Source organism: Camelina sativa, chromosome 20 (assembly GCF_030686135.1).
Source record: "Camelina sativa cultivar CO46 ecotype springtype chromosome 20, ASM3068613v1".
Taxonomy (NCBI): Eukaryota; Viridiplantae; Streptophyta; class Magnoliopsida; order Brassicales; family Brassicaceae; genus Camelina; species Camelina sativa.
Window position 1 is genome coordinate 31,556,239 of NC_141899.1, and position 23,506 is coordinate 31,579,744.

At 35.6% G+C, this 23,506-nt stretch overlaps 3 protein-coding genes, 2 long non-coding RNA genes and 1 pseudogene across 7 annotated transcripts; 5 read left to right on the forward strand and 1 right to left on the reverse strand.

Moving 5' to 3' along the window:
• Positions 1–2,635: 2,635 nt before the first annotated feature.
• Positions 2,636–4,012, forward strand: LOC104771687 (uncharacterized). The gene is made up of 2 exons (XR_764907.3): positions 2,636–2,878; positions 3,172–4,012. It is a non-coding gene; the product is annotated as an uncharacterized LOC104771687 (long non-coding RNA).
• LOC104771683 (uncharacterized) lies at positions 3,877–16,857 on the reverse strand. 2 transcript variants are annotated; one of them, XR_015592592.1, is made up of 4 exons: positions 16,689–16,838; positions 15,759–15,826; positions 12,543–12,639; positions 3,877–3,982 (listed from the first exon to the last, which is right to left on the reverse strand). It is a non-coding gene; the product is annotated as an uncharacterized LOC104771683 (long non-coding RNA). The 2 variants fall into 2 exon arrangements; XR_015592591.1 differs by lacking the exon at positions 3,877–3,982 and adding an exon at positions 8,253–8,489 and having other exon boundaries at positions 16,689–16,857.
• On the forward strand, positions 5,068–19,782 carry LOC109131395 (F-box/FBD/LRR-repeat protein At5g44980-like; annotated as a pseudogene).
• Positions 6,551–13,274, forward strand: LOC147919700 (uncharacterized). Of its 2 annotated transcripts, none has more exons than XM_087504518.1 (11): positions 6,551–6,805; positions 6,878–7,029; positions 7,110–7,383; positions 7,533–7,623; positions 7,714–7,838; positions 7,934–8,015; positions 8,111–8,228; positions 8,345–8,508; positions 8,610–8,724; positions 8,833–11,763; positions 11,888–13,274. In XM_087504518.1, the coding sequence occupies exons 2-10, from the start codon at positions 6,880–6,882 to the stop codon at positions 10,153–10,155; spliced, it is 2,442 nt and encodes an 813-aa protein (XP_087360644.1). In that variant the 5' UTR covers positions 6,551–6,805; positions 6,878–6,879; the 3' UTR covers positions 10,156–11,763; positions 11,888–13,274. The 2 variants fall into 2 exon arrangements, with proteins under 2 accessions (XP_087360644.1, XP_087360645.1); XM_087504519.1 differs by having other exon boundaries at positions 6,948–7,029.
• On the forward strand, positions 10,590–11,766 carry LOC147919701 (uncharacterized). The gene has a single exon (XM_087504522.1). It carries the CDS (start codon positions 10,590–10,592, stop codon positions 11,757–11,759), a length of 1,170 nt encoding a protein of 389 aa, XP_087360648.1. The 3' UTR covers positions 11,760–11,766.
• A 3,028-nt stretch (positions 19,783–22,810) lies between the features above and the next one.
• On the forward strand, positions 22,811–23,377 carry LOC104772820 (uncharacterized). The gene is made up of 2 exons (XM_010497389.2): positions 22,811–22,852; positions 22,937–23,377. The coding sequence occupies exons 1-2, from the start codon at positions 22,811–22,813 to the stop codon at positions 23,375–23,377; spliced, it is 483 nt and encodes a 160-aa protein (XP_010495691.2).
• The last annotated feature ends 129 nt before the right edge of the window (positions 23,378–23,506 follow it).

Genomic DNA, 23,506 nt, shown 5'->3' on the forward strand with positions numbered 1-23,506 from the left:
GGATCATCACAGACAATGTTCTTATCGCACATGAGCTCCTTCACGCCTTAAAAGTTAAACGACGATGTTCTAATTCGTACATGGCGATAAAAACTGATATTACCAAGGCCTACGACCGTTTGGAGTGGGATTTCCTTCAGGAGACTCTGTTCAAGTTTGGTTTCGACATAAAGTGGATCCAATGGATCATGACCTCTGTACGATCCCCCACGTTTTCGGTCAACATTAATGGTTGTCCTAAAGGCTTCATACAACCTGAGAGAGGTATAAGGCAGGGTGATCCACTGTCTCCTTATTTGTTCATCCTATGTGCAGAGGTCCTAAGCCATATGATGAAACGGGCAGAAACACAAGGACTCATCAAAGGACTAAAGATCAGTAATACTAGTCCCTCAATCACTCATCTGTCATTTGCCGATGATTCTCTCTTTTTCTGTCAAGCAAACCTTGCTTCTTGTGCAGCCATTAAAGAAATACTAACTCAGTACGAAAGAGCCTCGGGTCAGAAGGTTAACACAAGGAAGTCCTCTGTGACTTTTGGTAAGAGGGTTAGCGAGCAAACTAAAAACCAACTTAGGCATTTCCTTTAAATCCACAATGAGGGTGGATGTGGTAAGTATCTTGGGCTTCCGGAACAATTTGGTAGAAAGAAGGTGGAGTTATTTCAATATATTGTTGAGAATGTTCGAGGAAAAACAAAAGGTTGGAATAACAAGTTCCTTTCTCAAGGAGGTAAAGAAGTATTACTCAAAGCTATAGCAATGGCGATGCCCGTATTCACCATGAACTGTTTCAAACTACCAAAAGGCATATGTGAGGAGATAGAACAGATCATTGCTAACTATTGGTGGAATCAAAACCAGAATGATCATCCGGTCCACTGGGTTGCTTGGGATAGGCTCAAATATCCAAAGAAGGAGGGCGGTCTAGGTTTTCGAGATATTGAAAAGTTTAATGAAGCTCTGCTCTCAAAACAAGCCTGGAGAATTTTTCAAAATCCGAATTGCCTTTTAGCTCGAACCTTAAGAGGAAGATATTTCTCTGATTCATCTATCTCACTGCAACTGGCGGAACTCAACCTTCTTTTGGATGGAAATCAATCCTAAATGGGCGAGATTTGCTCTGCAAAGGATTACGGTTTTCTATAGGAAATGGCAGTACTATCTCTACATGGACGAGCCCTTGGCTTTCAACACATCCTCCACGTCCGCCTAGAGTACATCCTGGTTTTCAACCAGACAACAGCACTGTTGATAGTCTGCTTCTTTCAGATGGAAGTGGTTGGAACAAAAGTCTAGTGAGAAACAGAGTTCACCCTGATGATGTTAATGCAGTGCTTCGTAGCAAAATAAGTGTGTGGCAAGTTTTGGATCTTCTTGGATGGCACTACACAGAGAGTGGTATGTACACGGTTAAATCAGGGTACTGGTTAGCTACTCACCTTCCAGACTTTGAGTTTCAGGCTCAACCCCCTCATGGCGATCCACACATCAAACATGAAATTTGGAAAACAAGAACTCCTCCAAAATTCAAACACTTCCTATGGCGTTTAATGTCCCGAGCATTAGCAACTGGTAATGAGTTAGAAAGGCGTCATATGTCTCCCAATGGCAGTTGTAAACGCTGTGTTACGGATATGGAAACAACAAAACATCTCTTCTTCTCCTGTCCCCATGCGATGCGAATTTGGCGTGCCTCAAATATACCACTCACATGTCTCCTCAATCCGAATGTTACACTTGAAGCTAAGATGAAGGCAATTTTCGACTTTCATAAACATCGCAGAATATATGATCATCTATCATTATTGCCATTTTGGATCTTGTGGAAACTTTGGACAAGCCGCAATAAGCTAACGTTTCAGAACAGGAACAACAACTGGTTTCAAGATCTCAAGGAAGCTAAACGAGAAACTGATGAATGGTTGGCAGTTGATGCGGAAAAAAGAAGTAGTAATCTCCACGGATCACATCGTCCCATTAATAGACTTGATGATTCAACATCATGGCAACCGCCGCCACCAGGATGGATAAAATGTAACTACGATGGAAGCTTTATCAATAGTGAGAGTCGCTCAACGGCTGCTTGGATTATAAGGAATGATCAAGGTCGGTTTTGTGAAGCAGGTCAAAGAACTGGTAATACGGTTAACTCTGCTTTGGAAGCTGAATGTCAAAGTCTTGTTCTTGCAATGCGTCAAACTTGGCTCAGTGGTTACAGAAACGTAATCTTTGAAGGAGATTGTCAGGTTTTGGTAAGAATTCTCAATGATGGAACGAACAGGTTTGATATCAATAACTGGCTCCAAGACATTAAAGGGTGGGTAAGACGTTTTGACTCTGTTATCCTCCAATGGTCTTCACGACAATCTAATTCTCTAGCAGACAAACTGGCAAAAGCTTAGAGAAGTGAAGCTACAGAGTTTATATTTCATTTAGCTATTCCCCAATGTATCCGCTCTAGTTTTTGCTCTACCAACATTTCCTCTTCTTAATTATTAATAAAGTATGCAGTGTTAAAAAAAAAAACATTTTAAAAAATAATAGAATTTTTTGCTGACATGTCAAAATTATATTGATGCACTAACTTGTGCTTTATAGGATAAAGGATGTTACAGATTGTTTGTTTGGAAAATGTTTGTGGACGTGTAAACAAATACAATATACAACAGGATCATTATTTTGAGGCCTATTAGTATATCGTTAGGTCCATTAGTATGTTTACTTAAATTTCTAATGAACAATATAACAAAGTAGGGAAAGGATTAAAAAATAAAAAGAAGAGGTAATCGGTTTTTGTTCATCATTTGTTTATACTCGGATATCTCATACCGATTTAGATTTGTGATCTACAAAATGAAGGGCGATGAAATATGAAGGTATGTCGGATTTCAATTAGTTAATTCTCTTCTTTAATCCTTCCTCATCAATGACTTCATGTGGGATTTAGTTTTCAGAATTCTTTTATAAACTTCCGCTTCCGTTTAATTTCTTATGAATATGGATGAATTCATGTATGAGTTTGGGCTAATTTTAGCTGAATCGAGATTCCCAATTTCTACAAAACAAATATGATTGAGTGATTCATAGTATTCGTCTGATTGCTTCTTACCATATATAAAAAATATATCCTTATTGACGCTTTTTTTTTTTTTTTGGATTTATATCAAAGACGATGTTGCTGGTCATGTACGGAAACTATGAATCCAAGGGTGAACTACGGTTGATTTTTGTCGACAAAAGATAAGAGACTAACATTACGGTTCCTTTTTTTTGGCTGGTTTTATCTTCCACGCAACTGACGCAGTCCAACATTTTCTCTTGTAGTTTACTTTGTGTTGTTTTCATCTTCCCGGGTTAATAAGAAACAGCAATATATGATTCATGAACAGATCTGAGGATTAAAGAGATAAGCTATTTCGATATTATTTTCAGAATTTTCCAACTGTGATCTTTTAAGTTTAGTGAATGTGTCTAGACAAAATCTGGGATAAAAGATAAGTGACTAATCCCAGATTGACTTCAGGTAGATTTCTTTTGCAGGTTTTTTTTAATGGTACTTAACATGATTATCAGAAGCATAAATTAGATGGTTAACATACCGTGTAACCATGTCTTTTTTGACTGATGCGTGGATTTTCATTCCCTGAAATGATTAAAGTAGGTGTGTCAAGATTCATGTGAATAATAAATAAGAATGATGGAAATTATGTTTATTGATTGCTTCTTACAGTTTCATCAGCCAAGATCAACTCCAGGGTTTCTCCTGTGCTGTTTGTGTATTGACTCAACAAGTGAAGAACTTTCACTTGCACCATCGACACCATCTTGTAAGGGCGGACATCTCTCAAGAAAGCAAATGTTGCAGCTATTTCTCTCAATTTGTTTAGCTATGCGGTTGTAGGTTTTGGTTATGGGTGTTGTGTTTTGTTTGTGAAGATATTTATACATGAGAAATGCTTTATGAGCAAAGAGTTTACGATCTGTAGCAATAAAAAAGAGATTTTAGTGTTTTCCTTATTGAGTTGATAACATTATCGCAGAATAATATTCAGATTCTTAACGTGATATATACTATATTAAATGCATTTCTTGATGCTAAAGTTAAATATACCCGATTATTGAGTTTCTAAATTTGAATTCTCGTTTTTATGAACTTCATTAATGTTATAATAGTTATTGCGATTGTAATAATTTGTTACTCAAATTCGGGTGCGTCATTTAAATTTTAAGGTTTTCTCTCCAAGGGAGAAAGGTGGAAGAGGTTGGACGTAAGGTTATCTCTCCAAAGGAGGAAGGCGGAGCTGAAGTTTTCTCCATGGTGGTCATATATTATTGTGATGATACATGATTGATTGGTATATCATGTAATATATTTTTTTTATTCAAAATGTTTTTTGAGCCAACAATTTTAGTAATAAAAAAACTATGCAGAAGTGAAAGTAAAATAGTTGGCTTGATGTGTTCATATAGACATTTTCTAGGTGGTGATAAATATATTTGTAACATAGAGTATATTTAGGTATAAAAAAATACACTTTTAATAGTAACATACATATAAGATTTGTAAATGGATATAAATCAATGTATCCATTCCATACTAACATATAATTTTGTTTAATTGTTATCTAAATTGTACCCTAATTCTCTTTTACAAACGAAAACCGACATGTACTTCTGTTTAATTGTAAAATCTAAACAATAACCACTCTTTATAAATCCAAATCGACATAACTTTTTGTTTAGTTGTAAAACTAAACTATAATTATTTTTACTCTACAATTATTTATTTTTACTTTTATATAGATTTTTTTATAATATGTTTAGAAATTTCCTTTTTCAAAATTATATACTTTTTTTTGGTAAATATAGAAATGACCCTTGTCGACATCTTATGGATACAATTAACACATGTCACGATTTTGTTATTTAGTAACTTTAAAACCAAATTTTATATAATAATATTATTTTCTAGAGTTGTGAATCATGGAATTTTAGTTTATTTTTAATACTAAAACATCATTTAATATAGACCTTTGATGTTCTTATTAGGGTTTCGTCTGTCGTGATGGCTTGCGATATAATAAACGAATTGCCGGATTCGTTGCTAACTCAGATACTCTTAGAACTTCCTACCAAAGATTCTGTTAAGACAAGCATGTTATCCAAGAGATGGGGAAATCTTTGGTTAATTGTTCCTCGACTTGACTTATGCACCGTTGATTTCCCTTATCCTTATGAAGAAGGCTTCGGAAGGTTTATGAACTGATTTCTGGAGTTTAACCGCGGGTCACAATTGCAAAAGTTCAAGATATGGTATGAAGGTTGCAATGGCTATCGAGATCAGTTCATGGAGCTGATTGATACACACTACAAAAAATCAGTGGTACTAAATCATTTATTTTCTATTATTGTATCAGTTTTAAGTGATGCAAAAATAATTTGCATCACTTTAATGAATGATTTATATTTTGTCGATGCAAATAATTTGTATCAGTTTATATCAAAACGATGCTAATATTCAAATATTTACATCAATTATTATAATCAATGTTAATATATATCATTTGTTTAAAATTGATGTCAACGTTTATATCATTTTATTTAAGTGATGTTAATATTTATGTCATTTAGTTAAACTGATTTAAAATTAGTGTCAATTATCACAAATGATTAGAATATTTGCATCAGTTTCAACATGTTCTAAAAGTCGGGCGTCTAACCGATTACACATTCGAGTAGGCGCTGATCGGAGCATACCCGCTAGCCCTGAGATGTTTTTCAGGGTATCCGGATCCGGATCCGTATCCGTATCCGGCGGATATTAATATTATATATCCGAATCCGGATCCGTGGACACCAGATATCCGAGATACGGATAACCGTTTAAAATATTGTTCCCCGGCAGATATCCGGATCCGGAATTTTATCTGTAAAAAACATTAAATTTCAAACTATTGGGTTTTTGATTTAAAATCATATGGATCATTTAAGCCCAAAAGACCCAGGCGTCGATGATATAGAAGAATAGGAAGGAGTCTATATTTATAAGGAAGTAAAAGGGAAAGAAAATAGGTCAGGAGCGATGTGGGACAAAGTATTAGAGGAGAAGAGAGAGATTGGAAACCCACATCGGTGACTTGAAAAAAATGACTTCTTAAACATTAGTATATATAAATCGTCAAAAAAAAAAAACATTAGTATATATAATTCGCTTTTTCCCACTTTCACCGCATGTCTACCTTTCTTGACATCTTATAATCTATATATATAAAGTTAACTTTTTCTCTTTTTTTGTGCAGCCACCTCATCCACTTCTCATTAATATTTATGGATTTTCGCTTTTTATTTGGCCCAGAAAAACAATCACATAACAATCAAACTGACCCAACACCACATCCACTTCTCTCTAATATTTTTATGGATTTTCGAATTTTATTAGGCCCAGTAAAACAATCATTTACCTATCTAACTGATAAAGTTTAAAGGCCTAAACCATTTCTAAATTCATCTAAACCTACTAACGCATTTACTCGCCGTCATATTCTTGGTCGTTGGTGTCGGGGACGCTCCACCTTCAGACGTTTTTCCCTTCATTTACTCGCGAGCTATGGCGTTTAATATCTTCTCTTCCTACACAAACTATTCATATTCAATTCCTCCACTCCTCCATATTTTGATCGATCTTTCCATGTGTTTCACTACAAATTGGAAGTTTTTGTTGGTAACGGCTGATGATGTTGTTTCATCTTCTCGCATCTAATTCGCATCTAATGCACAGACCTCTACTTCTTCCTTAAATCTTCGTAAGTCCTTTTTTTATTTATAGCAATCTTTTGCAATTTACATTGTCTCAACTTACTGATCCATTCTCACAGATATGAATTCTGCTTTCGTTCCTTTCGCTGACCTCAAACTTGGTCGACTTGATCAACAAATTGTTGGTAGGATCCTCCGTTACTGGCCAGCGCGAAACGTCAAAAAAGGTGGACAACTTATGGGTGTTGATTTCCTACTCATTGACGAAAAGGTACCATTAATCTCTGTTGTCCCCTTTTGATTGAAACTCAATTATTTAGTGACCCTTTCTAATTTTTCCCTTGGTTCCAGTCTACTGTCATGCAAGGTTCCATCTACATCACCCACCTTCACAAATTCGAAGATGCTCTGCGTGATGGGGCAATTTACACAATCTCTGCGTTTGACGTCACCAGAAGCAACACTCGTTTAAAGCTGTCGGACTTCCACTTTTCCATATGCTTCACAGCAGCCACTCTATTTGTGGAAGCAGAAGAGTCCTTGTGTCTTATTCCTAAAGAGTTTTTCCGCATAAAGACACATGAAGAGTTGCTAAGGCTTGCGAACACCAATATGGAGCTGCCAGGTTTGTTCATGTTTTGAAACATTAAATATGTAGACTATTCTGCAAAAGTGTGTTTACTAGGTTGCATTCATGGTAGACTTTCTTGGGAATGATATGTTATAATATATCTGGTTGGGGAATTGAATTTCATATGTTTATGCCCTTAATAGATGTTATGGGCGAAATTGTATCCACCAAAGTGTATCGTAATGGGATGTCAGAAACTTTGGAAAGGATGTTAGTCCACATGCGTCTTGCAAGGTTCACCCTCACCCTCTTTCATCAAATACATCTGTTAATGTAATTCTTCTGTCGATATGTGTACTTACCAGATGTTGCCTCTTGTTTCAGTGGGGAGAAGGTCCGTTTAAGTGCATTTGATGATCATGCAACCTCACTTGACAAGTTCTTTAGCAAGAAAGAGGAGGGAACTTTCATTCTATTAGCGACCAATATAAACCCAAAGATTTTCGGAGGTGAAACACTTCATCTTATTGATTGTTTGTCATCAGATATTGTTTAACCTAGTATAAAAAAAATCTTTGATTTCAAACCCACCCATACTCTTCAGGTGAACTTTATCTTAATGCCACATCTGGGACTAAGTTTTATGGTGATGGAGACTGCACAACAACACAACAGTTTGCTGAAAGGTATTTAAAAGGTTGTTTAAAATTTTTTATATTTGACAAACTTATTAAATTTAAATATTTAACCTCTACCAACGCTTAATTACACCGAGAAACAGGTTGAAGGGGAGAGATAAAGATGGGACCAATTCGATCGCACCATATCATGGAGTAGAGAAGATTGAACATGTATCCATCGAAGAACTCAATCAGTTTCTCGCCACTGCAAATCCAGAGGTGTTTTCCATCGCAGTTTCTTCCTTTTTGTGTTGGTTAAATAACTACATTGCTGTGATTAACATCTTATTATCACTCTTTAACCTCTTTATTATCACCATGCTGGTTTATTATAGGAAGCTGAATTTTTATGCACGGCGACAGTGACGGACATACAAAGTCAGCATGGGTGGAGTTTCATTTCCTGTGGAGAGTGTGGGACGAAAATGGTCAAGAAGGAGGCGTCCTTAGCATGCAATAACTACAAGTGCGGTTCAACATCTGCAATCGGAGATGTCAAGTAAAATTACTAACAGCAACATAGTTTACAATTGTTTTTCTAATCAGTTAGTAACTTGATTTCTAACTATTCTCTTCTTTGACAATGTCATAATTTCAAAGATACCGTGTTGAGTTGGTCGTTAACGAAGGGATGTCAAACGGCGTTTTTGTCGCTTTTGATAAAGATATGGTCAAGTTAACCAACATACAAGCAACAACACTGACTTCGCAGATGGTATCTATAGAATTCTCAACTCTTTTAACGTTTACACAGTTCATTCTACGAATATTGTTACTTTGTGTACCATATAACACTTACTCTTTGCACTTCTCCTTCTACTAGGTCGACACCCATCAAAACTCTGAGTCTGACCCACATGCACACATTCTTCTCTGGCTAGAAGGTACAAGCAAAAACCCAGAACCAGCTGTCATAGACAAATTCATATCGGCTGAACTACCAGATCAGGAAGAAGATCCGGAAGGATTTCAACTGGTAGAACAACATATGATGCATGGACCCTGTGGTCTAGATAGACCGTACTCACCATGCATGGAAAATGGTGTCTGTAGTAAAAAGTTTCCACGAAAATTTGTGGAGAACACAACCATTGACAAATCTGGTTATGTTGTCTACCGACGACACAACGATGAGTCCAAATCTGTTTTGAAAGGTGGAACAAGATTAGATAATCAACATGTAGTACCACACAACCTACCTTTGCTGAAAAAGTATAAGGGACATATCAATGTCGAATGGTGTTGCAAGACAAGCGCAGTAAAATATCTTTTCAAGTATATCACAAAAGGTGTGGACAAAGCTACGTTTGTGATTGTGAGACCCAGAAAAGGGAAAGAAAAACAAGGGTCGAGTAAAGAAGAACCTCAGGCTGTAGATGAAATAAGTGAGTACCTTGATTGCCGCTATGTGTCTGCATGCGAAGCAGTGTGGAGAATATTTGCTTTCCACATCCATTATCACAAGCCAGCTGTGATACGACTGCAGATACATCTTCAAGATCAACATAGACTGCTTTTTGACCAGAGGCAACGTTTACAGAGCATTCTTACAAGAGATGATGTAGAGAAGACAATGCTCACTGAGTGGATGGCAAATAACAAAAGAGAGAAAGAGTCACCTAGCAAAGCACACAGGTCAGAAAAGAAGGCATTTGAGCTTACATATGTGGAATTTCCAAAATATTATGTGTGGAACACTACTAAGACCTGGAGTAGGAGGAAACAAGGTCTCGCAATTGGTAGGATAGTCCATATCCACCCCTCAGCAGGAGATTTGTTTTATTTCAGAGTATTATTGAATATTGTCAAAGGTCCTACATGTTTTGACGACATTAAGACAGTGGCTGGAGTTATATATGCAACATATAAAGAAGCATGCTATGTTAGAGGACTACTGGACGACGACAAAGAGTGGCACGATGTACTAAAAGAGGCGTCTTTTTGGGCAACAGCGTACCAATTACGCTATTTGTTTGTTACCCTACTGATCTATTGTGAAGTAGCTAAGCCAAGAGAACTATGGGACAAAAACTGGAGATACCTAGCAGAAGATGTGCAGCATAACAAAAGAAAGGTCTTTAATTTCTCAGGTTTGGAACTCAAAGACATTGAGATGGAGCAATATGCTTTGATTGAAATCGAGTAGTTACTAATAGAGAATGAAAAATGCCTCTCGAATTTCGAAGGCATGCCATTGCCTAACAAGGTTATTTTGAAAAAAATGAAACAAAGCTGCATCACAGAAGACTTGCAAATTGACGCTGACAAAGAAAGAGATAAACACAGCAAATTATTTCCATCGCTTACTGAAGAGCAGAAACGGGTCTACAATGCAGTTTTTAAATCCGTAGAAGAGAAATCAGGGAGACTGTTTTTGTCCAAGGAGCTGGAGGTACAGGAAAAACTTACCTATACAGGACAATAATAGCAAAGTTGCGTTCGATCAGCAAAGTTGTCATCCCAGTTGCGTCAGCAGGTATAGCTGCTCTGCTCCTACCTGGCGGAAGAACGGCACACTCACGATTCAAGATACCAATAACAGTCGACGAAGGTTCAACATGTGAAATAAAGTCAGGTACAATGCTAGCTTCTTTAGTTACCAAGGCTGACTTGATAATATGGGACGAGGCACCCATGGCCCATCGCCATGCCTTTGAGGCTGTAGATCGAACAATCAGAGACCTGATGGCTTTAGAAGATGATTCAGCACTTAACAAACCATTTGGAGGGAAAACAGTTTTACTTGGGGGAGACTTCAGACAGATATTACCTGTTGTTCCCCAAGGAAGCCGCCAAGACACCGTCCAAGCTGCTATTAATCGTTCTCATCTATGGCCTGCATGTCAAATATTCAATTTGTCTAAAAACCTCAGACTTGACCAATCAGATGCAGAATTTGCAGCATGGATTTTAACAGTAGGGGATGGAACCTCAATGTCAGCAAGCACTACCCCTGATGAAGATGGAGGAGGTCGCAGAATAGCAATAAACCAATCTCTAATTCTACCAAACAAAGGGAACCATCTAGAAGAGATTACAACAGCTGCGTATCCAAGGTTCCCTGAGAGCTACAAGAAACGACAGTACCTAACCGAAAGGGCTATTCTCACTCCTCGCAATGAGACTGTACTCGAAATAAATGATTATCAACTATCAAAAGTTGCAGGTGACATTACAGAGTATTTAAGCTCAGATTCAATTCAAACAGAGCTGGCACCAGGAGGCGACTGGAACAACTTATACACAGTTGAATATTTAAACTCACTCGAGTTTCCAGGCCTACCAAACCACAAGATAAGGTTGAAAGAAGGTGTACCTGTAATGCTCCTCCGAAATCTAAACCAGAAGAAAGGGTTATGCAATGGTACGCGGCTTCTTATCACGCGACTTGGGCAAAGGATAATCGAGGCAGAAATTCTCACGGGCACCCATGTTGGTGAAAAAGTCCTCATCCCAAAAATTGTTTTGTCTCCTAATGACAGCAAGCATCCTTTCACCCTAAGAAGAAAGCAATTTCCAATTAGGGTGTGCTATGCTATGACCATCAATAAAAGTCAAGGACAAAGTTTGAATCAAGTTGCTCTCTATTTACCACATTCAGTCTTCACTCACAGGCAGTTGTATGTAGCTCTATCTCGTGTAACTTCGAACTCAGGTTTGAAAATCCTAGACGCTACCGCAGACAAACATGGTACTGGAGGGGTCATGAATATTGTCTACAAAGAAGTATTCACCAACATTACAACTTAAAGAGGTACTAAGCTAACTCACGCTGCTTAAGCACTTTAATATATGTCGAAGAAAGGAAATTTTTTTATAGGAGCTCCTCTTTTAAACTGACGGAACTTCAACTAACTTTCTTCAATTATTGATCTCAGGTAAAAGAAGAGGACAGAACTCATTGGCTAATTCGCCTCTATTCCAACCCCCAAATTGCAGCAAAAGCAATTACGTACACTTTTTAAAAACTCCAGAGAAATGAACATTTTCAAATACAAGACTTGCTTAATCTAAATTCTTTAACGTTCCTTTTAAATTATCACATATGTATTATACATCTTTATAACGAACCATTATTTGACAAATGATGAGACTACTAACTTCTATTGCTTATAGACCACTAGAATAATGGGCTAAAATAGATTGAGATAATAGAAAAAGAAACAACACCAATCCAGAATAAGTTATGAAAAGGGCCTGCAAAAATATACCAAATGCGGCAAATACAAACAGAGTAGCAGAAGACCAAACGGAGACCCACAACATCCGCTCAATTAAACTAAAAAACGGAGATAAATCAACAATAAAGATCCGCCTGCCCACTACTCCCACTAACATAATTGTAATCAATGGCCACTACCTCCAGTAATGCAATTCTAAAAAAGTAAATTGATGTAATGCAAATCTGAAACGCCAAAGAGATCACAACTATATAACCAGGATAATGAGCACAAACGAAAAGGCAGATTCATACGACATAATCAACAGCGAAAATGCCTCCAAATAAAAAATTATCAGTCTTAGAAAGCTTACCACAAGATCTTCTTGGCGAAATTATGTCCAGAGTTGCAAAAGCTGGCCGTCAAGAAATTGTTCATTGCATGCGTGTCTCTCATGAACTAGCAAAAGCCTGCAAAGATGAAAGAGTTACAAAAAAACTCAGCCTCAAGCCACTAGACATGCATCCATTAGCAACATTACACAACTTTCAAGCACTTATGGAGAGATGTCTACAAACTGGAAACGCTGAAGCTCATTACATCGAAGGCATCAAACAATATTTCTACCATGACAACACAGACATCGGCCTTCATCATCTCCAAACATCTGCTGAAGGTTTGTATGAAAAAGGCATTTATCTATATGGAATTCTCATGTTATGCAGGGGAGACATAGAGAAAGGTAAACAACATTTGGATAAGCTTGAATGGGTAAAATCAATGACAAGATCTGATCGTTGTTGGAGCAACGTCAAACTATCTCTCCAAGGCATCCAAATCATCAAGAAACCATGCTACTTTCAATCCATAAGAAACAACAAACCAAACAAGATATGCAAGCTCAATGACATGGATACAAGATGCAAGAAGTGCTACTACTACAAACAGATGAGGAAGTTTGTTAACCTCAATTAGCATTAAAAAAAAAATGTATCTGAACTACTTTCAGCGATTTTCACTTTCTCTGCTCTTTTTCATATTGCTTTGTCAGTACTTATATTTTAAAACATAAGGTTTAATTTAACTATGCCCAGATTCACAGCAACATGTTTCCATATCAATGTTTGCCACAAACAAAAAAAAATTGACAGGTCGAGTAACAGTGAGACCTAAGTAGGAATAAACAAGTTGTCCCCAACTCATTATTACCGAAATAAAAACAAAGTCAACATTAGCATGTCTTATTACTGCAACTACACTAAAAATACCGAAATAGTAGCAGCTAACGAGCAAAAAAGCGAACCACATCATGCAATTGGTCTACAAACAGAAAACAAGATACTGAAATATCCGCTGGTTTACAACAGGTTCTCTATTACCTTGTCATCATATCTCCCAAAAAAATGGCATAAAACAGTAAAGGAAAAAATTTACATTTTTCAACAAGAAACAACTTTGCAAAATAAAAAGTTAAGAAGCAGCAAAGAAATTAAACAAAAGTACAAGGACGGCAACTTCAATTACAAAAAAACGAATATTAAAAACACTAAAATGGACCTTCAATTCGACGGACAAATTGGGCTACAGCCTATTAACAAAACGCTACGGTAAGAAAAAAAGACAGCCCATATACAAATTTAAATAGAAATGATCCGGTACAAGCATGGTGAATTATTTATAAAACCAATACGTCAACAATTTTAAAGCTCATCAAAAATAAAATGATATATTGAAATTCCAACACATACGAGGGATCGGTTTGACATATGAGAAGAACGATATAACTACAACTTTAATGCCCCACTATACATTACAGGAAAAACGAAACGACAGCCACTTAAAAAAACCATATGGTCAAAACTTTTTATAAGCATAAAAACATTAATGCATGACCCTTTAAAACAACCCGAGGCCATCTATATATATTGCCTGCATATAGTTTTCCCTAAGAACAATAACAAAATCTTAAAAAATACAATCAGAGAGCAAAAATGGCCAACTACCAAAATAGAGATTACACCTTTTCCTATGTAACTCAGCCTACTACAATACAGAGCGTCAATACAATCATCCTGACAATCAGAAGGCCACACACAGGTGAACATCTAATCGAGATCCACATCCCGTTCCACAGAAATTACGAGGGATCAACATTGGTAAGCATAAGAGGTAACCTACTATACCATCTAGCATCTCATGGAATACCAGTCAACGAGGCAAGAGTAAAGATAGGATGGTTCCTACAATTTCTCAACGCAGTACTAATAGCAGAAATCCCAAGCGATAGGACCATTCTTATAAATTTCATAGTTACAGATTACAACTTCCAGGCAAACAACATCGTTACAACAGAGATGCTCATTGCCAATCTGGAGACAACAAAAAAACCACCGAGCGAAGCAGAGGAAAATGAAGATTGCGTTATTTGCTTGGAATCATTTAGAGGGGTTGCTGAAATCAACAGACTGAAATGTAACCATATCTACCACCATGAATGTATTATTGCATGGCTCTATGAAAGTAGAATTTGTCCAATATGTAGGGCAACTGATTTATAAGAAATGCATCAATGAGGAACAATGTTGTCAATTGTTACTTCATTTTCTAACAAACTTCTTTGTTTAGAGAACTACAATATAGTATGTTTTCCAAAAGTATGACCTTCGAATTTTGTAATCTTAAGTAATATATGAGATTAGAAAGGGAACAAAAGGCCAACAAAAGGTACCCCAACAGTAAAACCAAAATATCGGGAAAATATTAAACAAACATACATTACCTAACATAATGAATCGTAGGAGTCAGACTACCAAATTAAAACACATACTAAACGGAAAAATTAAAAATAGGTTTCTATATTGTTTAAAACATTCAAAATATAAAACGTTTAATATACATACCATTCATTTCTTACCATTCTAATTTTTTAACAAACACAACTTAATTTACATACCTTTAAAACGGTAGAAAATATAGAAGGACACCAAAATAAATATCAATACCCACTCAGCCAAATAACTGAAACATTAATGTTCTAAATTAATGATTATAACGAGTAACGGACAATACTAATTAACACGTCAATATGAAAGGTCGAGTTTAAACAAATAAATGGCATGCGGAGAATAATATTTTAACCACGAAGAAACGAAACTGCAAGGAAGACCGACCCTATAAATCACCAAAGGGAAAACACTTAAAAAATATACTTCTCAACTTCACCAAAATGATACCAAACACCTCCTATTCACTTGACGAACTACCAACCGACGTCCTAGGAGATATTATCTCAAGAGCTGCTCGGACTTCACGAAGGACAGTCAGACATGTTATGCTAACATCACCAAAACTAGCCAAAGCAGCCCAAGATCATCGAGTGTACAAGAATATCAACCTAAGGCCACTAGCAATGCATCCACTAGCAGCACTAAACAAATACCAAGATCTGATGGAAAAATGCATAGCAAGTGGGAATGCCGAGGCCCACTACATCAAAGGGATCCAGGAATATTTTCACAAGAACAACACAGAAGAAGGCTTGGAACACTTGAAAATAGCAGCAGCAGGTAGTTATGAAAACGGTATGTACCTTTATGGAATTGTCATGTTGTGCAGAGGTGACACAGAAGAAGGACAATTGTGGCTGGATAAGCTAGGCTGGAAACAGAACAAAGGAAAAGGAGATCAATGCTGGAAAAATATCAAGAAGTCATTACACAAAGTTAATGTCGAAAAATTACACTGCTACTACGCAACATTGGCATCAGTTCACCCAACCATCAACTGCAATCTACATAACATGGAAGCTAGATGCGAACAATGCTACTACTACAAGCAAATGATCAAGTTTGTATTCTTCATGTAACTTAACAATCGGAAATATGGTTTCCAAGTTTTATCATGATGTAATAATTCTCAAAATATCCACCGTTCGACTTCTTTACAAGTTTGTTTAATAAAAAACCAAAAACAAGCGAAATAGACGTTCTTTTAATAAAAAACCAAAAAGAAGCAAGACACGAAACATAAATGTTTTTAAAAAAATCAAAGATGGCAACAAAGATCAGCAAAATGGTCTTTGCCTATAAGGGGAAAAATTAAAATGTATTAAGAAGCACTACAAACCAAAAACACAGTTAAGCAAACCCAGAATAGAAAAGAACATTAGAGAAGACAGATCATACCAGGGGAACAAAAGAAACAGATAAATACAGCTGATAGTAGGTTCCATAGGTGATAAAAATTCAGACATTGTTACAGCACAAAAACAGGATTTCAATTAAAATTGCAAAGCGATTCCAAAATCAATTGAACAGAACCGAAAACTGACAATATAAATAAAATGAAAAAATCATAGGGAACGAAAACCACAGCTAATCAAAATACAATCACAAACGGCACTACTAAATCAACTTCGTTAGACCAAGCCCCAAAAAACATCACCTAATTAAATAGAAAATCAAGAAGAAGTCGAATTAACAGTTCTAATCAAGGAAGAAACCAGGGAAGAACCAATTACCCACAAGCGATCGGAAGGCACAAAGAAGATGAAGAAGATTACTAATTCCAATTAACAAAATACAGTTACCCTGAGTGGATATGAAAGAGGATAAAATTAAAAATTCAACTGTCAAAAATTCAGAGCTCAACCTCTCCTGTACATCAGAAGAATGGATGGTCGGCATACCATTAATGACCTCACAAATTAAAAAAAGGTGACATAAGTAATACCAATACAAAAATCGTACCACTAAAGGGCCTAAAACTCAATGAAATACAAGCCCACACCATCAACCAAATAAAATAAAATTCTGGGAAAATACAAATGTAGCAATAAACATTTTTAAAAAACTTTAACAATACTCCACTAACTAATTAATCCAAATACACAAGTATTGAGAAGCAAATACTAATATGATATCGTACAAGCTCATATAATAAAAGCTATTTAAAAAGAAACAAAAAAATACAAACACATTTAAGAGAATCTGAGTCGTAGAGAAATAAATAACTCTATCACACCAGTTTCATTAATTTAAAATTCTCTAACTATATAATCAAACTATATACACAAATTTACCTACACAACTCAGTCTTTTTGTTTACTAAACATTAGGATGATTTGTTAGTAATAAATATAATAGATATATTTCAGAAGATTAATTCATTCACTTTATAAGCACCCATAAGTTTACTCAATAAACTATCTTTAACCAAAAAGCATCAGTAGACATTATAAATAATATAAAAAGCATCAGTAGACATAACGTAAACAGAAACAAATAATATACAAAAGTAAAATTACACCTTAAAGTAACTACAGCGCGTACCGCGTGTCTATTGCAATTTAAGAACAATGGTAAAATTAATATAGAAAAATTTAGCTTAACAACTCCATCTCTTTGGTTTACAAATTATATGTTTTGTCTTCTAAAGTTCTATATTATATATTAGTTCTTACTATTTGTAAAATTTCCCCAAAAAATAATATATATATATTTATTACTTTATACAATAAAACTGGTATTACACTTTAATCTTACTACCGCGCGTAGCGCAGGTCCATTGCTAGTATTATATATATTATATTTAGCTGTCTTATGGTGTTCTAACCAAACCAATGTAAATGGAAAAAATAATTTAGAACCCGGATCCGGATATCCACTCACAAAGAAACTAAAAAATTAACGCGTAAAACATTTTTTTCCACTCACAAATATATAGTTAATTAGATTTATTAATTGTTTAAATATATTTTTTTTAACATCAGTTTTTAATTGATGTAAATTTTAAATTGTTTTTAAATTAGATAATTATAACATCAAATGATCTAATTGATGTTAATCATTTTTATTTGCTTCACTTGAAAATAAGTAATTTAAATTTACTTCATTCTATTTTGTGATAAAAAAATAAATGATACAACACACCTGATTTTTTGTAGTGACAATGGTCGATGGTGGAATTCAACATTTGAATGTTGTGATGAATCCTTTTCACAGAGATGATTTCATACGTCAGAACATTTACAAGAGCAAGACATTGGTCTCCTTGACTGTAGAAACTAGGTTTCCACAATGAATTTGTTTAGTGAGGGAAACAAATTCAAAGAAGTAATCTCTCTAGAAAGTTGATCTAAGCTTTGAAATTGAAAAGGGATTTAGATCTCGCGAACTAGGGTTTTTGCTAAGAACAATGGAAAAACTGAATTATTGTATTAGATGTTGGATGGATCACAATGGAGAAGTCTCTCCTTATTTATACATGTACATAGATTACATAATATATTAACTTTCCTTATAAGACGGACTAAGATAAGGAAAGTTGCTTCATTCCTTGAGTCGGCCACCGGGCGAATTGGAAAGTCGGTTCTTCGTCTCCAAGGCTGGGCTTCCCTCTTCCGAACAGGCCTCAAACAATACCCAATTGGGTTCTTAATCGGATTCCCGGTTAAATAATCGAATTATCTTTGGGTTTAGTTCGGTATGTTGGGGGTGCTAAATCCCGCACTAACATTGACTCTTTATAATGTAGAGTTAAAGAATCCAGAGTTTGCTGTTTCTCTACCTTGCCTGAAGATCATGCTTCTATTAAATACTTGTCACGGTGAGGATGGTCCTTTGATTGTGGAGAAGCTCATCTCAGGATGTCCTGTTCTTGAAGATCTCAAGCTGATTAGGCCTTTTGACATTTCGAGTAAAAAAGTTGTGATGTTTCTGCGTTTGAGGTCTCTGACTCTGGAAAGCCTTTGTTTATATTTTGCAATGAATAGGGGTGATACAGATTTTTCTGTTGAGATTGATGCTCCAAGAATCAAGTATATGAGTGTTGATGAGGTTAAACCTGATAGCATTGTGGTACAAAGCCTGAGTTCCTTGTTCAAGATCGACATTAGGCATAGTATTTTCTGTAATTTCTTAACCGGGATATCTAGTGTACGACACATGATTCTCTCTCTGCAGAATCTAAAGGTATATTCATATATACACTCTCTGATGCATATATTAAAATTTCACGTATATTAATTCTCTGTGAAAAATAGCTGACATGTATAATTTGAAGGCTACGGTCTGGAGCTCCTCGCTACAACTGTTGTCTGCCTTTCTTGAGAGCAGTCCAAATCTGAAAAACCTCATCCTGACCATAAGAATCTACTTCATCGAATCTGTGATTTGGCTAAAGAACTTTGCTGAAACATATCGTAAACTCAGCTTGTTGATTTCGCAGGATTATTCTGTAGCAGTGGATCCAGAGCAAGTGGACTTTACCAACGTGCCTTGATGTTTAATATATACGCTGGAGTATGTTGAGATTAAGACGATGATAAATGGTGAAACTGGGATTCAACTAGTGAATTACTTTCTTGAGAATTCAGCAGTTCTTAAGAAACTGACTATAAGGTTCACATATTCTTCTTCTATAGAGCTAGAGAGCTACAAGAAGCTTATTACATCCACAAAGCTTTCTCCCACATGTCAAGTTATCTTTGATTGACATGCAGATGATGAATGATGATGATCCATCTGGGAATGATCTGCTCTATTCTCATGAATATTTAAGTTATAGGCTTTTACGATAATGTGACTCCTACACAACCACTTCGGTCACCTAAAATCACATGAGTCTTGTTTTAATGTATTTTTGTTTCAATTTCTAACAAAATAAAATTTAAATTTATAAGTTTTATTTTCATATATATGCGTGGTTATTATTGTTTATATATGTTGTTTGATAAGAAATAATAAATGTTATTGTTTAATTTTTCTTTGAAGATTTAATTTTTTCTTATTTTTAAGGGAAAGTTACTAGATTAACCCAAAACAAGAGAATAATTGCTAAATTAACTCTTAAAATATTAAGGTCAATTGGGTTATTTTCATGTCTGAAATACCCTTTAGGACTTTGTTAGGAAAAAAAAATACCATAATACCCTTATAATATTTTCCAGCGATTAGGAGAGGGAAAATTATAAAATCTGTGGTATGTGGTGACAGATTAATTTGATTGTCACATGTTTTTTTCTAAATGGTATCAGATTTACTTTGGCAGATTTATTTTGGTCGACAGACTTTTAAAAATCAGTTCTAACAGTTTTTTTTACAGCTGATTTTTTTCCAAACGGCAGACTTTTTTAAACGAGACAATAGACTTGTTATTATTTCTACCGGTTTGTTATAATTTGTGACCGACTTTTTATTTTAGTTGTTACAGTTTTTTTTCTTAAACTAAATATCTGTTGAAACGTGACAGATTTTTTGAGGAAAAAAAATTACTAGTTTGACGTTTATTGATAACAGATTTATTTTTAGTTACAACAGATTTTAATAATTTTACCAATAATCTGCAGAGAGATAGCAGATTTTTAATCAAAATTTGAAATTGTTAGTCTGACCTACACTTTGTAGCACGTTATGGCAGATTTATTTTATGTTATGGCAGTTTTTGTTTTTTTTTTCTATTAATGTGTCGTTTGTTGACAGATTTATTTATGGAAAATAAAAATTACTAGAATGACCTTACAAATTTGTTTAATGTTGTGACAGGTTTTTTGTTTGTTCGAGTCATTTTTTTTGGTTATGAAAGTTTTTAATTTTTATATAGTGACAGATTTTTTTTTGAACTAAACATTGACAGAATTATTATAGGTGTAATGACAGACTTGTTTCAGATTTTTTTTTGAACTAAACATTGACAGACTTATTGTAGGTGTGGCAGACTTTTTTATTTTTGTTTCCATGTATGTCACGTAAACATTAAATTTTTAGGGGTTTTCCCTAAACGGTTTCCTATTTTTTCTCCATCTATAGCACGACGGCGCCCCTATACTCCATTGAACATCGTTTTTTCCTTTTGGGTTCACAGTCAATTATATCTCTCCTTTTCAATCTTCTAAACGATTTTTCTTTTTTTTGGGATTGGCATGGATCACGTGATTGTGGTTTGTGGCAAATGGATCTTTGATGAAGTCAAGTGGTTGTTTGTTGTTAATAATAAGAGAGGGGGTCGAATTCTAGACTGTAACAACCAAATGAGTTACGACTTTGTGTTGAAGTGACGGCTAAAGTTAAGAGTGGATCGAGAAAAAGAGCCAGAGATGATAATTTGTTGGTTGAAGTAGATACTGAATTGGCTGACGGAGACATCACTAATGAAGATTCAGAAGTGGACGATGAAGAAATGAGATTTGATTACTATGATGATTCCGATGGAACAGATTCTGATGATGAAAATTTTAGCATGTATGGGATTGCACCAGAAGAAGAAGAAGAAAAACCTACTGCTATTTCACCAAATAAGAAGACAAGTTCATGTATATTCATTGAAGAACAAAAGGAAGATGATAATTTTGCAAAGTTAGACTTGTCTTCTCTTAAGTTGGCTATTGGTCAATGTTATGAAACAGAGAAGCATTTGGAGACACGATTGCAAATACTAACCGTAGTAGAGAAGTTCGATTACTACAAATATAAATCGAACCCAAGGTTGCTAATTGTCAAGTGCTGGGTAAAAGGTTGTAAGTGGAGGGTGAGAGCTACAACAGGAAAAGACTATCCAACGTTTCATGTCTGTGTGTTTATTTCACAACATACATGTTCAGTGACAGAGCGTTCTTCATGTACCCGACAAGCAACTCATGAGATTCTAGGAGCGTTGTACAAGGATTTCGTTGGTGGAGTTGGGCCGAAGGTATTGCCAATGCATGTTGCAGAAGCGTTAAACAAACGCTTTCAGATCAAGGTACATTGCTTGGTTTAAGATTCAATATTTTTAACACAGTTTTAGCTAACGTTATCGTTAATAATTCGTTTTGCAGATGGAATACTGGAAGGCATATCGGACACTACGACATGCTCGTGAATTGGTTAGGGATAGTCCAGAGAGTGGTTATATGAAGCTAAATACTTACTTGTACATGTTAAGGCAAATCCAGGAACATATACGCAGCTTGAACTTGATGATGCTGATAGATTTAAGTACTTGTTTCTAGCTTATGGTGCAAGCTTGAATGGATTTCCTTTCATGAGGAAAGTGTTGGTTGTTGATGGTACTTTTTTACAAGGAAAATACAAAGGGACACTTCTGACGGCCACAACTCAAGATGGCAATTTTCAGATTTTTCCTATAGCATGGGCCGTGGTTGATACAGAAAATGATGAATCATGGGACTGGTTTTTCAAGCAACTCCGATGTGTGATACCAGATGACAAAGGTCTAGCCATAATTTCTGATAGGCACAAATCTATTGGAAAAGCAATTAAGGAGGTTTATCCAAAGTCTAGTAGGGGAATATGTACATACCACTTGTACAAAAATATATTGGTTCGATTTAAAGGTCGGGAAGCATTTGGTTTGGTTAAGAAGGGGGCGAATGCTTACAGAGTAGTCGATTTTCAAACCATTTTTGATCAGATTGAAGCTTTGAACCCTGCACTTCATCATTACCTTGTCCAAGCTGATGTGCGACTCTAGACACGTGCACATTTCCCTGGTGATAGGTACAACTTGCTTAATAGTAACATTGCAGAATCAATGAATAAGGTGATGTCACACGCTAGAAGTTATCCTATTGTGGAACTGTTAGAAACAATTAGGTCCATGATGACTAGATGGTTTTCAGATCGAAGGAATGATGCATTAAAAATGACTACATCTCTAACTCGTGGTGTTGAGAAAGTTCTACATGTATATTTTCTCTTCTTATTGTCGTATATATTCTCTAATCATAACTTGTTGTTAAACTAATAATGATTTTATGTTTTTTTACAGAGTCGTGTAGAGTATGCTAAGCTACTTACTGTGCAAGATATAGATGCTAATCAAGTACAAGTTACAAGTGGATCATCTCTCCACGTTGTAAATTTGAAATATAGAAGGTGTACATGTCGCATGTTTGACTTGGAGAAGTTGCCTTGTGCACATGCGATTGCGGCTTGTGAAAAGAGGAACATATCTCAAATAAGGATGTGTCATCCTTATTTCCGTAGAAGCTACTTGTGTGATTCCTATGCAACTGCCATCATGCCAAGAGATTTTGGTACACCAGTTCCTGAACAAGTTGTGAGCAAGGTTGCTTTACCACCGATACCTAAAAACAAACCTGGAAGGCCAAAGAATTCAAGAATGAAGTCTGCTCTGGAGATTGCGATGAAAAGGAAAAAAACCAAGAAAACAATACACTTGTGGTCATTGCAATCAAGTAGGACATAATCGAAAGACATGTAATAACTAGAGTATCATTTTCAGTTCAGTTTGTGTTTTTGTTTTTGTTTTGCCCTTTGAATACACTTCTGGTAATTGCAATACACTTCTGGTAATTGTTAAACTATCTTCGATTTT

Excerpts from the sequence above, each read along its gene's own strand:
- LOC104772820 (XM_010497389.2), top strand. The coding sequence starts at position 22,811 with ATGACTACATCTCTAACTCGTGGTGTTGAGAAAGTTCTACAT. Across the intron at positions 22,853-22,936 it reads GTGTTGAGAAAGTTCTACAT|AGTCGTGTAGAGTATGCTAA; the intron begins GTATATTTTCTC and ends GTTTTTTTACAG.
- LOC147919700 (XM_087504518.1), top strand. The coding sequence starts at position 6,880 with ATGAATTCTGCTTTCGTTCCTTTCGCTGACCTCAAACTTGGTCGACTT. Across the intron at positions 8,016-8,110 it reads ACACAACAGTTTGCTGAAAG|GTTGAAGGGGAGAGATAAAG; the intron begins GTATTTAAAAGG and ends ACCGAGAAACAG. Across the intron at positions 8,725-8,832 it reads CAACACTGACTTCGCAGATG|GTCGACACCCATCAAAACTC; the intron begins GTATCTATAGAA and ends TCCTTCTACTAG.
- LOC147919701 (XM_087504522.1), top strand. The coding sequence starts at position 10,590 with ATGCTAGCTTCTTTAGTTACCAAGGCTGACTTGATAATATGGGACGAG.